Source organism: Halichoeres trimaculatus, unplaced genomic scaffold, assembly GCF_033239565.1.
Source record: "Halichoeres trimaculatus isolate MK-OKI-2021-1 unplaced genomic scaffold, fHalTri1.1 fHalTri1_scaffold_10, whole genome shotgun sequence".
Classification (NCBI taxonomy): domain Eukaryota; kingdom Metazoa; phylum Chordata; class Actinopteri; order Labriformes; family Labridae; genus Halichoeres; species Halichoeres trimaculatus.
Window position 1 is genome coordinate 11373218 of NW_027437187.1, and position 13179 is coordinate 11386396.

General features: G+C 40.6%; 1 protein-coding gene across 1 annotated transcript in view; it reads right to left on the bottom strand.

The window, feature by feature from the left end:
• Positions 1-13179, bottom strand: part of LOC141796416 (polypeptide N-acetylgalactosaminyltransferase 18-like) — a 217857-nt gene that overhangs the window by 60638 nt on the left and 144040 nt on the right. Inside the window, exons 5-6 of the mRNA XM_074677517.1 lie at positions 8146-8343; positions 3672-3786 (exon numbers count right to left, since the gene is read on the bottom strand). Of these exons, the coding sequence (XP_074533618.1) occupies positions 3672-3786; positions 8146-8343 (313 nt within the window). The remainder of the gene's footprint in view (positions 1-3671; positions 3787-8145; positions 8344-13179) is intronic.

Sequence of the window (13179 nt, forward strand, 5' to 3'; positions counted from 1 at the left end):
CAACATAACTCAGCTGTGAGCCCTGTTGTTTTCCAGCACAAGGACTCACACTCAGCAGCGGAGAGGGCGAGCTGCACTGAGGGAGCTGGTTCGGGAGACATAAACTGACAGAGGAAACTGCAGGACTCATTCGCAGAAAACATCCTCCACCAAGGATGCTGATAGATGGCCTGCTTATTCAGCAGTTTAGTAACGTTCCCTGCTGATTCCCTCGACATAAACGATGTTACTTCTACAACTTTACTGTGCATTCTAATGGTGCTGTGCTGCACTGAGAAAGAGACCCCGAGCGCGCTGAACTGCCATCTATTTTCAACTGCAAAGCCTGCTTGAATGTCAAATCTATACTCTGCTCAGCTAGGTCTTGCACATATTTGCATATTTCCTGTCTCACATTATGCTGAACAAAACTTAAAACACTACATAATTCATCTCATCTATTCTGTCTGATATCAAAAACATTTTTAAAGGCTGTGCATGACTAAAGAGAATCAAGATCCTTTGATCAACACTATTTTGTAGCTTTTTTAATACGAGAAGCTATAAAAATGGGAAAAGAAAAAGATGACCTCAGCAGAATGGATTTCTCGTGCCGGCCATTGACAGTTTATTAATATTGACATTGTGTCTCCATAACACTCTCTGGATAGGGAGGATGTATTGTGCTTCTGCAGCCGAAGCATGAGCAACAGCAATCTGGCTGTGCAGGACTAACGTCATGAGGAAAAAATGTTAAGATTTCTCAAGTCGGTACAGTTCATGACTGAACAGATTGTTCAAAGCAGACACTCAAGGTTATGGAGGTTCAGTGACAGAGTGTCACAATGTGTGCTTTATTTCCTCTCTGAGTTCTTCCTCTGCTTTGCTAATCCAGTGAAAAACAGAGGCCCACATCTGTCTAGGGATGGGTATTGATAGTATCTTATCGATACCAATGCCCTTATTCTGCCAATCGATCCGATTCTTTATTGATTCCCTTATCAATTCCTCCTGTGAATTTTCTCTGTACAAAAAAGTAGCCTTAAAGTTTTTCTGATCAACAACATTAAATTGAGTTTATAAGTTAATAAATATGTAATTAGTCACTGGAGCTGGGTGTCTCTGGGTGTAAAAATACAGAAATAAGTAAAAAATTGCATGTCATGTGATGTGGATGTACTGTTTTGTAATATATTATTGACTCAAGTAGGCCCTCTAGTGTCTCAAAGTGGTTATAACGTTATTCTAAGTTGTTTGGAACCTTGCCGCAGTTATGAAGCCAGCCATGAGCCTGCACGCTACTTTTCTTTCATTTGCCTGTTAGTACTTTGACATTTGGAGTTTTCAGTATGTTTTACAAACAGTAACTGTGATATGTCTCTGTGATCAAAGTTGAAATTCTTTTCCAGTTAGCATCAAGCTAGTGCCATTTTGTTTAAATTGCTTTTGGTAAATAAGGTGATTTATACAATGTTGAATGTATTGAATAGAATCTTCTGTGAGAGAGTAATGTAAGTTTCTTTGTTCAAATTCTTTAGTAAATCTTCAAGCTTAAAATCATTAATCAGAGTTTTCTTGGGAAATGTTATCTAACTGCTAAGCTAAGATAGCTGCAGCAGACCAGTGGATGTAAGGTCCTGCAGCTCGGGTATAGAGTAAGGAATTGATAAAGGATTCGTTAAGTTAAAAAACTAACAATATCGATGGATTGAACATTTCTTATCAATTTTCAACAATAACTGGCTTTTGATTCCCATCCCTACGTCTGTCAGCCGAGCTGCCAATAATGACCAAAACCAAACTTGACAGAAAAACAAATGCCTGAAAAAGTCAGCACAGCATGGAAACATAAAAAGTTACTATGAGCACTCAATGTGTTTTAATTCCACAGTTCGACTCTTGTTGAATCTGTTAATATGCGGTAAACAGGGTTTATGGCCTGTACAGCAGGAGGTCAGCAGGGGGAACCTTCATTCGCTGGTTTCACCAACGCACACTCAAAGTGTCCATTATAGTAAAAAATCTACGGCACCAAGAGGTAAGATCATGAATTAATATCTGAACATTAGGTTTCAGTCGACACGCAAACACTGAACACTCACTTTGTAAACTCTTAAGAGATGTATCAAACAAAGGGATTCACCAGAGTCATGACTGAACTCTTTGAGAGTCTTGAAAGTTACAAAACCACAAATGATAATGTCCTCGAAGGATTTTGATGCACTTGCAATGTAGATGATCTTTTTATGAACATTTTGAAGTGATAAAAACTGCTGTTTGCTGAGTATCCATTTGAGGAAACCACATACACTCTAAATCAAAAAAAGTTGTTCTTTACAGCAGGAATAAAGATGTTTACAGCTTGGTTAAAACCCTGCAGCTGTCTTTAAAGATGCTGAAAGCCAGCCTCTATACGAATATGGCTCCTCTGACGATAGACTTCAAAACTTTGTATGAGGCCCAAATGGGTGATGTCACAGACACTACATCCATATATATCATACAGTTTATGCACACCCTTTTCTTAGTTGAAGTTATTTCACGTTTATAATACTGAGTTTGAAGAGCAAGGCTTTTTCCTGAGGCAGGTCACTGAAAATAGCAAATAAATAAATAAATGTGCTGCCGGCTTTTCATATCAGAGTTTCAGAGTTTCATACAAATTGCTTCCTACCCAGCCATATGGTCATTTAGCTTCTCACTCATCTCCTTAATGGTTTTCTAGAGTTCATTGGTTGCTTCCAAGTCTAATTTTCTCTTTACTGATTGGATTGGAAGACTGACACCAGACAGGGGAGGTTGGTGAGCAGCATCCAAAACTACAACGTGAACCACTCACTGGAGACAGGATGTGCATGACTTTGATGTTTAGGATGTACTGCGGCGTGAGTTTTTTTAAATTTAGGACTGAGGTCACAGATGAATAATCATTTGGCAATCTCCAACCCAGTTTTTTCAATAATCAGTCATTCACAGCTGTCCACTAAATCTGTGCCTGAGAGAATCACTCCCCCTTCAGAGTCTGATGTGTTCCTAACCCAGTGGCTCGGTTGAGTGCCAGTCAGACCCACACCGATAATCAAACATGTACTTCACTGACACTTGGCTGTAAATCACTCTGCTCTTTGTCTGAGTCAACAGTTTCCCTCCTGAGCCTCTCGTGTCTGTGCAGAATCAGAGCTGCTCCAACAGCTGCTTCTTCATGGGGATGATTCAGAGTCTCAGGGGAGCAGTGGGTTTATGGAGACCTCTCTCTTGGGGGATCAGATTAACAGTTAATGTTGTAGCTGTCGAGCTAACTGGAAATATTTCAGACCTTGTTTTTCCTGAATCCTGTCAGAGCAATTGGATCAGAGTAACAGAAGAATTATACTGATCATAACGAGTGTTGGGCCGTGTGTGTTTTTTAGATGAAACTAATTTTGATTCTAATTATATTTGATTAAGCCACAGAGTGATTTGTCAGCTGTTATGTCATTAGTAATCTGCTCAGTATGTAGGGGTCAGGCTTAAGTATGAATAATGTGAATGACTGATAAAGCCCCCGTTCTGTCAAAGAAAGGTCAGAGTTCTTTTTCAGCATCCTGGGCGAGATGTTTCAATCTGCACGCTGACAGCAAGAGATGCCTCGATCACAGGACAGAGATCTCACTGTCCGCTCTGGATATGTGCATACAGGTACTCAGACTCACCCTGATCCCAAGCTCCACATTTTCTCCACCATAGATTTCCATGCCTTCATCGAGCAGGCCAATCTCCTCAAAGTACTTCCTGTCCACCACAAAGCAGCCAATCAGAGCAGGGCTCCTGAAATAGAGGATAAAGAGTAAAGACAGAAAAGGTGTGAGGGAAAATAACAGGTAAAAATAATTCAAATCAATATAACAGCAACTAAAAGGACTTTAGGCAAAATACTGTGAAAGATAAACACATTTCCAACAAATGTTAAAACCACACTGAGCATCCAGGTCCTGAAGTCTTCTTTTCAAGCTCATCTAAAATCTCAGGGAGTGTTTCTGTCTTTTTATGATAAAAACACTTTATTAGACCCATTAATATAAAATAAGAAAGATGTCTTCATTAAAGAGAAAAAGTATGCCCACATTTCTTGAACAAAGTAGAAAAAAAATCTGCCAATGGGATAGGAAAAGAGGGCTGCATGGTGGTGCAACGGTTAAGGCTGCTGCCTCACAGCAAAAAGGTCACCAGTTTGATTCTCTGTTCCCAGTTTGTCCGAGGGGCCCTTTCTGTGTGGAGCATGTACCTCTGCATTAGCAGGTACTCCGGCTTCCTCCAGTCCAAGAACATGCTCATCAGGTCAAGAGGTCACTCTTTACTGTCTGTGAGTGTGTGCTTGGAAGTGTGTCTGTTTCTATGTCAGCCCTGCGACTGACTGGCGACCAGTTCAGGGTGTACCTTGCCTCTTGCCCTAAAGCTGGGCAAACACTGTGCAAAATTTTAAATTGTTCACTGCAAAAAAACTGAAATCTTATCAAGTGTTTTTTTTTTTTTTTAAGTAAAAATCGTCTTGTTATACTCGATATGAGCCACTTTCAACTTATCAATCCAGAAAAATGTCTTGTTTCAAGTTATCAGAGTACAAAAATGAGGTTTGAATTGCTTGTAACCAGTAAAAAAATCTGCCAATGGAACAAGAAAAAATCGCTTGAAAATTTCCTTGAGACTAGAACAATGTCTCAATACAAGTAACTTTTCTCTTGTTCCATTGGCAGATTTTTTTTACTGGTTACGAGCAATTCAGACCTCATTTTTGTCTCTAAATAACTTTAAAAAAGACATTTTTCTGGATTGGTCAGGTGAATTTGGCTCATATTGAGTCTAGAAAGGAATTTTCTACTGAAAATAAGACAAAAACACTTGATAAGATTTCAGTTTTTGCAGTGTTCGACCCAGCTCCATCTCAAACTGCACGACTCGCTTAGTTCAAAAGTTCCCAACCAATGAATCATGTTCTCACACTGTACGACCCGATGCTCTGATGCCACTTCACTGCTCACACTATAAGTCCACGAGTCGGACTCTGTATCCTTCTTCTCCTATAGCAGGGATGTCAAACTTGTGCCACGGAGGGCCAAGAGGCTGCAGGTTTTTGTTCCAACCCAAAACTCCACCAGCTGAATTCACTGATTACCTCACCTTCAAGCAGAGAGCAGGGACTAATCAGTGAATTCAGCTGGTAGAGTTTTGGGTTGGAGCGAAAACCTTCAGCCTCTTGGCCCTCCATGGCACGAGTTTGACACCTGTGTCCTATAGCGTTTGGGAGCTGGACTCTTGTACCCAGCTCTGCAACGTCAAAAGGATAAGAAGAAAAAAGCTGGAAGTGGGAGACGCACACCGAAAATGCTCAACAAAAACAATTTGTGCCATTCTGTGTGAAGAGACAACAACAACAAAAACAAAAAAGAAGACTTCTATAGACAAGGAACTGGCTGGGCAGACGTGGGAAATACAGTCTCTTAATTTGTCAGTGAAAACTGGAGATAAGCAGCCACAGCTAAATTGAACTTTAGACCAACTTTTTCCAACTTTAAACATCACTTCAGAGATTGTGCATGCTCTGTGTGAGAGATTGAGGCAACTCAGCTCGTGGTGCTGCTCTTACTGTGTGTTACCGTCAAGAGGAGCCATCAGGATTTCAAACACGTTTGATTTTCTTGCGATCAACACAGAGTAGGGATGTAGGGACAGATCATTTTTATCAAAGACAGCTCAGTGACTCTGCCATTAAGTCCAAATAAAACGCTAACAACTCTCTCTGAGTTTAGATTTTTTTTTTATAAATATCAAAATATTAAAAGTACACAATAAAACTAGCAACTGCCAGAGTTTAAATATTTTTTTAAAGTAAACTCAAGTGCAAAATAAAACAGTTTCACTGTTAACTCTCCCTGGTTCATTCATGTTGTCTGAACAGGATCTGATGTACATTTGTGTGGTGTTAAATCTGCAGCAATTAGCAGCAACGAGTGGCGAGGAGGACTCGACGTAAGATTTTTTTGCCTAGAGTATCTGCTGCTAGTATCTGCAGCCTTCACGAATACCGATACCTTGAAAAAAGGCTGGTATCAGCCCGATACAATACCTGGTAACGGTACTCGCCCATCCCTAGTCGTGAGGTGTCAATTTCTTCTTGTTACCCACATAAACTACACGAAGCATGACACACTGTTGAGCTGAAATTTGTCCGGATCCAAAAAATAGTCGAACAAGAGACAAATCTGCTCGAGCCAAAATTTGCACAATGTATGCCCAACTTCAAACAGCTGGGACGGCCTCCAGCCTTCTGCGACCCTGGATAAGCGCTATAGAAAGTGGATGGATGGGATACAAAAACATGGCTTATTTAGTGACTTGTTTTAAGACATCATTCTCATTTCAAGAAACTTGAAGGGCAACCCTTTTTGCTCTGCACAAGCAATCCAGGCATGATGTTGATCTTTTAATGCCTTGAAATAAGACATTTTTCTTGTCAGGTGACTATGGCTCATTTTGAGTCATTTGTTGAGTCAGGGCATTTTTAAATTAAAAATAAAACAAACAAACAGCACTTGCTTATAAATCAGTCTTTGCAGTGTTTATGACATATACCTCAGCCATGTGGTACATTTATAAAGGATCGTGCTGTCAAAATGATGCCCACACATCCACCGCCAATGCAGGACATTTTCAGGAAATCAGGGGTGAAAGCGAGCACATCTTTCATCAACATGAAATGAAACCACCAGGAGTGAAAAATAACTTCCATCAGTATTCATGCTGTCAGTCCCACACATCTCCTTGTATCATTCTCAAATACAGCAGAGCTGCAAAACAGCTTGTTTGGGTGTTTTTCTACCGCCCTGTGGGAACACACGATTGGCAAACCACCAGGATCTTGGAAAACCGAAGCGCTCCCACGACTGGCTCTGAGCATATTCTTGCCTCGACAGCCTCCAGACTAAAACACATGCAGTCCCAGGAAATACATTCAGTATCAGAGTATCCGTTCACATATATAGAAAACAGAGCTCTGGATTTAAAGCTGGGTGTAAAGAGCCACATGTAGTTACACAGGTAAAAATCAGAATGTTGAATCTTTTATCTATTCATGATCAGGATCAGAGATAAAAAGGCTCCTGATGTCCTGGGTAAGATTTATAAAGACAAAAACTTGTCCTTGAGTACGTGAGTAACAGTCAAATGAAAACATCACAGTCATTCACGATTCTCTTATTCAAAGTCGATTTCTGTGGCTCTGTTCAGGTTACCTGTGAGAGTTTCTGACTGAGCCAAAGTGTTTTCTTAATTAATCAGAAGCGATAAAGTCTAATGAGAAACAGATTTCACTGTTCTGCAGAAAGTTTTTCTTTCTGCAGAACACAGACAGCTCTAACGCTGTCCTTAAAAAGAAAGCCTGTGACAAATTGCACCTGTGATAAAAAGTACTTAAAAAGATAAAGAAACAGATAATTGGGAACATTCATCTTCTTCCTTTACAATATTGAGCATGATACGTCCTCTTGTCAGTGTACAGATCTATACACGCTGCATCAGTGACTTGCTCACCATGAACTGCACTAACAGAAATCTTATCCTCTTCTAGATAATGGTAAAAGAGCAATTTGGCTCTTGCTGCAGGGCTATTTTTTCTGTCCCCTCGAGTGTGTCTCAGCAATCTTTGTCATATTCTTGTTGTTCTCGTGGCCAAAAGCCTTGAAGAACTGTGTCATTATATTTATTGCAGTGTAGGTTGCTTTGGATGGGCTGTATCAGTGGTGACAGAGATTACCTGCTGTAGCTGTGGCTCAGTGTGTCTGATGAGTGTCTCTGTGTTGTTGTGTAACACGTGATGCTCTGTGAGGCTGTGCTGCACCCGCAGGATTTAAAGGGATCAAAATATTGACACAACTTTTATTTTCATTTACATATATAATGATCATTCATGGGAGTTAGTGTTTGAAAAGACATAATGTAAAAATGATGAGCTTAGTAAGTGATCTTATCAAACCTGCTTCAAAACGCTTCAAGCCAGGATTAATATTTAATATAGCTTGAGCTGATTGTACTGCTAGTGTCTTCCTTTCTTTATTCAAACAGAAAACACCTCACGGGTCTCCTTCTTTTTCATGATCTCATATTCTCCTTCATCACTGTAGCTTCTCTCACCTGATGGGGGCTGTGTGGTTGCGTTGTGTCCACCAGGACTTCGGCGGATTGAGGTATCTGCACCACAGCTCCCAGTCAAAGCCCTGAGCAGACAGAGGGTACTCCTCGATCTCAAAGGTGTCGTATTTGATGTTGTCAAAGGAAGGAGACACCACCCGCGTCCGGTCCTCCTTTATTCTCTGCAGGATGGGCTCTGCCCTGTGAGGAGATGGCAGAGAAAAGAAGAGTTGCAAAGATGAAAACATAGCATTGTGATTCAGTGATACAGTGAGCTCTCCAGCACTCTTTAAAACTCACAAAGAATGTAAAAAAAATACTGCAGCATTCAAATAAAACGTAATGAAGAAAAAAGGGACAAGTGAACTCAGAGGCTGTATATACTTTATCTTTCCAGGACTCCTGTGCTGCTATTTATCATAGTTAATGGACTGGCAGAGTCAGGCTGTTTCAGTTTGAAGTACGAGCTTTCAACTAGACGTCTATTTATCCAGCCAAGACACTAAGCTCCGAACAGAGACAATGACCTCCTAACAAAGAAATGCAGACACACTTTGTTAAGGATAATACTCACTAACTTACTTCAAAGTTCAATTCAGGTGCTTCACAAACAATGCTTCCAGAAACATTTACACCCTTCAGGGGGACCGCAGCTTTCTCAATCAGTGAGGTTTGCACAAAATGACTCAGTGCTTTAAAGTGAAAACTCACACAGTCAGGTCTGTTTGAGTATCCAAATGAAAAAGTCTGAATCCCCTACAGCTCCTCCGAACAGACTGAAATGAACACGTCTCTTTCACAAAAGCAAACACCAGGTCCATCATGACCAGGGTTAACATTTCATATTGTCATACCTGTAACCACTGTGAGGGGGAAAGTGCCACACCAGATGACTGACAGCATGCTGAGGAAAAAAGTGTTTTTTACTTCTTTGACTGAAAATATCCACAGTGACATGTCACACGGCTCTTTTCCCAGTCTCACAAAAATGTGGAAAAACACAGGGGTGGTCAAAAAAAAGCAGTGCTGGAGATATCTATTGGTAACCAGTCTCTCCAGTGCAACGCAAAATACTTACAAAAGTGCAAAACAAGCGAAAATACTGTAATTTAAAGAACAGTCGACAAGATCACAGTTAATCAAAAACGCCTGCAGGACAAATAAAATGTCAATAATGCAAACTACAGGTGAACTGTTACCTTCCTCACAGCTTGGGTTGCCACCTTTGAAGCAGAAAAATAAGGGGCCCCCACCAGTTGTGGTAATGTAATTAGTTTAAGTTTCGAGATAGATAGATAGATAGATAGATAGATAGATAGATAGATAGATAGATAGATAGATAGATAGATAGATAGATAGATAGATAGATAGATAGATAGTCTTTTCCAAATTAATATTTTATTAGTCACATTCCTTTATCTGGAGATGCTTCAGGTATGAAGAACTGTGAGTCTGACAATTGTTTGTCCTCCTGATGTTGCAGTATTATTGCTCTCTAGCCGCATGCTATCGCATGTCCGACAGGCGACCATGTAGCACAGAAAGTACTCGGCGACGGATTGTACCGTGTCCTTTGAAATCGTTTCATTCACACTCACGTCTGGGTTTCTGCAGCATCCTTTGCTTTTCAATGGGGCACGGGCGGAGTAACAGAAGCAGCCACAGCTACGAACTGTCAACTTCTGATTTTCTGTGACTTTCTCACACCAAATTAATGACGAGCACTTGTTCCACGCCCAAAATCAACCAACCGACTGCTGTTTCCAGTGGGCGGACGCGAACGCATGTTGAATTCAGGCAGAGTGGTGCTGCGTTCAAGGCAAACCGGAAATACGGGACAAATTGCGTCCTGTATTGATTTAAAACGGGACGCAAGGTTAAGTGCAAAGAACAGGATGATTCCGTATTTTACGGGACGACTGGGCATCGTAACTTATGTAATTTTAATTAAGAATATTTTTTCAGTGTGTAAGGTATTGCAAATTTAAAACAATATTTTAACTGGCATTTTATCAAAACAAGAACATATAAGAGATAAGACACAATCCTGACTACACTCGTTTGAAATAATCCTGAGCGGACAGTGAAAAGTAAAGCAAAGCATTTTTTTTTCCACTGCAAAGACTAAAATCAAAGCAAGTATTACAAGCAAGTCTTATTTTCACGTAATAAAAATGGTCTGATTAGACTTAAAGGTATAATTAATAGTTTGATTTAGATACACTTTTTGTTATACTGGTTAAAATGATCTATGCGTACCGATGGCAAGAAATACATGACGTGTTCTTGAAGTAGAGCGGAAAATATCCGCTATCTACAGCAGGAGTAAAACAGGGAAAACACCAACCAATCGTCATCCAGGGACACCTTGTTTGTAAACCAATCAAATCCTGTCGCCGTTCTGCCCGCCTCCTGCGCGTACATTTCACTGGCGTGCACATGATTCAGTGCGCGTGGCCGAGCTGAGAAGGAAGGAGCAGCGCTGCAGAACAGCGGAGAAGCTACCTGTACCTCAACTTCCCGTTGCCACTCCTCCAGCTGAACAGAGCAAGAGAAGGAAGACGGAGGCTTTCTTTTCTTGCTCTGTTCCCCTGCCTCTAACTACTGCCCCTCTCGCTCCACATCGCATGTCCCCTCTGACCTGATGGGGTAAGCTACCTGGCTCGAGTCTAATAAACTCTCACCACAGGGGCTCTGACAGGCAAAAAAAAAAAGAAAAAAAAAGTGATATTTAGTAAGTCCTAGAGAAAATGTAGGCCTACATGTACTGTTTGTATTATAGCTTTACTCTTGATATCATGTCACAGGTAAAAGTGGACGATTCTAACATGACAGTCGCGAGTACTGACAAAAGCCACGTTTGTTTATTTTGTTTTTTTAGCTAAGTTACGTTTTAAAGTTTTGGTGTTTCCTTACCTCTAAATGAGACATGACTTAGTGACATAGTGACATACACTACATAGTGCAAAACATAAAATGATGTGCTGAGTCGTCTTTCAGTCATTCACAATCATAGTTGTGAATCAGCGGCGCCCTGCTTGTGAGCAGGGGCGTTGCTTTGAGGGAGCCCCAAGGCGAGGGGGAGGAGGGGCTATGAGGAGTCCTGACAAGATGCTACATTCAAATTCATGCTAGTTTTTCAGGACTGCCAACCCTGAGCCACACATACCAGACAAGTCCTGAAAAATGTCTTATTTTATTAAAAGACTAAAATGCCATAAATTTGTCAATGGGTTAAGAAAAATGTACTCCTCGAGTTTCCTCAAATAAGAAGTAAAATTTTCTTCTCTCAGTGGGAGATATTTTTTTTGTCTCTAAGTTGGGCATCGTTTTTGTATTTTAATGTCTGGAAATATGATTTTTTTATGAATTTGTCAGGTGCATGTGGCTCATATTGAGAGAAATGTATTTACTGTGTGAACTAAAACTTGTAGTATATGACTGAAAAACTGTGTAAAAGTGAGCTCTCCAAAGAGCGTTTTGTCAGTGATCACTTGATATCAGACTCAGGGAGTTAGAGGGGCAGGGGTGAAAAAAAAGGGGCAGTCTGCTCATAAGAGAGAGTCAGACTGTCGTTGGTCTTGATGCAGTTCATGTTGAATGAACTCCACATGTGGGTAAAGTTTGGAGATTTTTTTGTTGTGTCTGTTAAGTTTGTGTTTGATGATAAGAACAATTTCAAATGAACATTAATAAGTGAAAAACTCCTGCTTAGCTTTAGCCATCATTGATCAGTCTTTGGGCCCCTCCAGGAGCCTCTTTCACTTTTAATACACAGGATAGAAACACCTTAGCTGCTACCATCCAAAGTCAAACTGCCTCACTGCACGCTGCAGTTGACAAAGACAGGATGTGTAGAATTCATTTATAGCTTGTAGCACCTTCAGCTTTTGTGTCTGCATGTCTGACTGGGGCCACAACACAGTTTCAAGCAGCAGAAAGCTGTATTGAGAAAAGAAAAAACTCCAGTAAACCCTCAGTAAGCTAACAGCCAAGTAAGAGAGCTTTAGAGGAGACCACAACAAAATACGTTTTGCTTTTATCTCTTGTATTTGTCAGGAAGATTATTGTTGCTCTGTGTCAGTGGGATGTGTAAGTTGGCAGTTGAGGGGAAAAAACACATCTCTAAAAGTTATGAAACAATGTTTATGAATCTGCTTGTGGTAATGGCTTCATTTTGGTGGGGTGCTGGTTAATGCAACTTACAGACACAGAAACACACAAGAAACTACTTTTACATTCCCTTCTTACTTTGACTAATGTTGGGTGTTACAGTGAAGGATGGTAGTTTAAGTAACTTTAAAACTAATGAGAACAAGAAAAACGTGAAATACTACATGGGAAACTGACATTGAGAAGTCAATACAGAGAGGTGAAACATGATTGAAGAAGTGAAGGCTGGAGCTCCTCAGGCAGACGTTTGAAATGGAATAAGTCACTGACTGCCATGGGAAGTCATGAAGTGGCTGGAGTTTACCCACTTAGTCTGGTAATATATTTTTCAGTGTTACATTTGAGGAGTTTAAGCTGATGCAGCAACAAGAGACTGAGATGATCTCAGCAGGGAGTATATTGGTCAACAGAAACCGGTCCCTCTATAACTCTGGAGTCCACAGAGGAGACGTTGAGAGCCATGTGAACATTTTTTATGTGTGTGCAATTTTTCTTCAACCTGATCAAATCATCCTGATTAGAAACTCACACCGTTTTCTTCTACACTGAATGAAGTGTAAAGAGTGAAGATGTGCCTGTCCATGCATCAAGCATCGATTTACATGAAACTGCTTTGGCAGGCACGAAGCTGTCCCAAAAATAATCTGAAAAACTGTTCTACCTGTCAGATCCCTACAAGCACTGCTGACAAAGGCTGCATCGTTGTTGAAAATGTTGATTAGAGGTAGAGTCTACAGGATTTTTCTAAGAAAATCAAATGTCTTTCTCTGGAATAATGCTGCTCAATCATCACTTCTGGGCATCTATACATGTGTTTCAGCATCTGTCTGCCTTGAACCCTCTCCTCAGTCTGTATGTTGATGT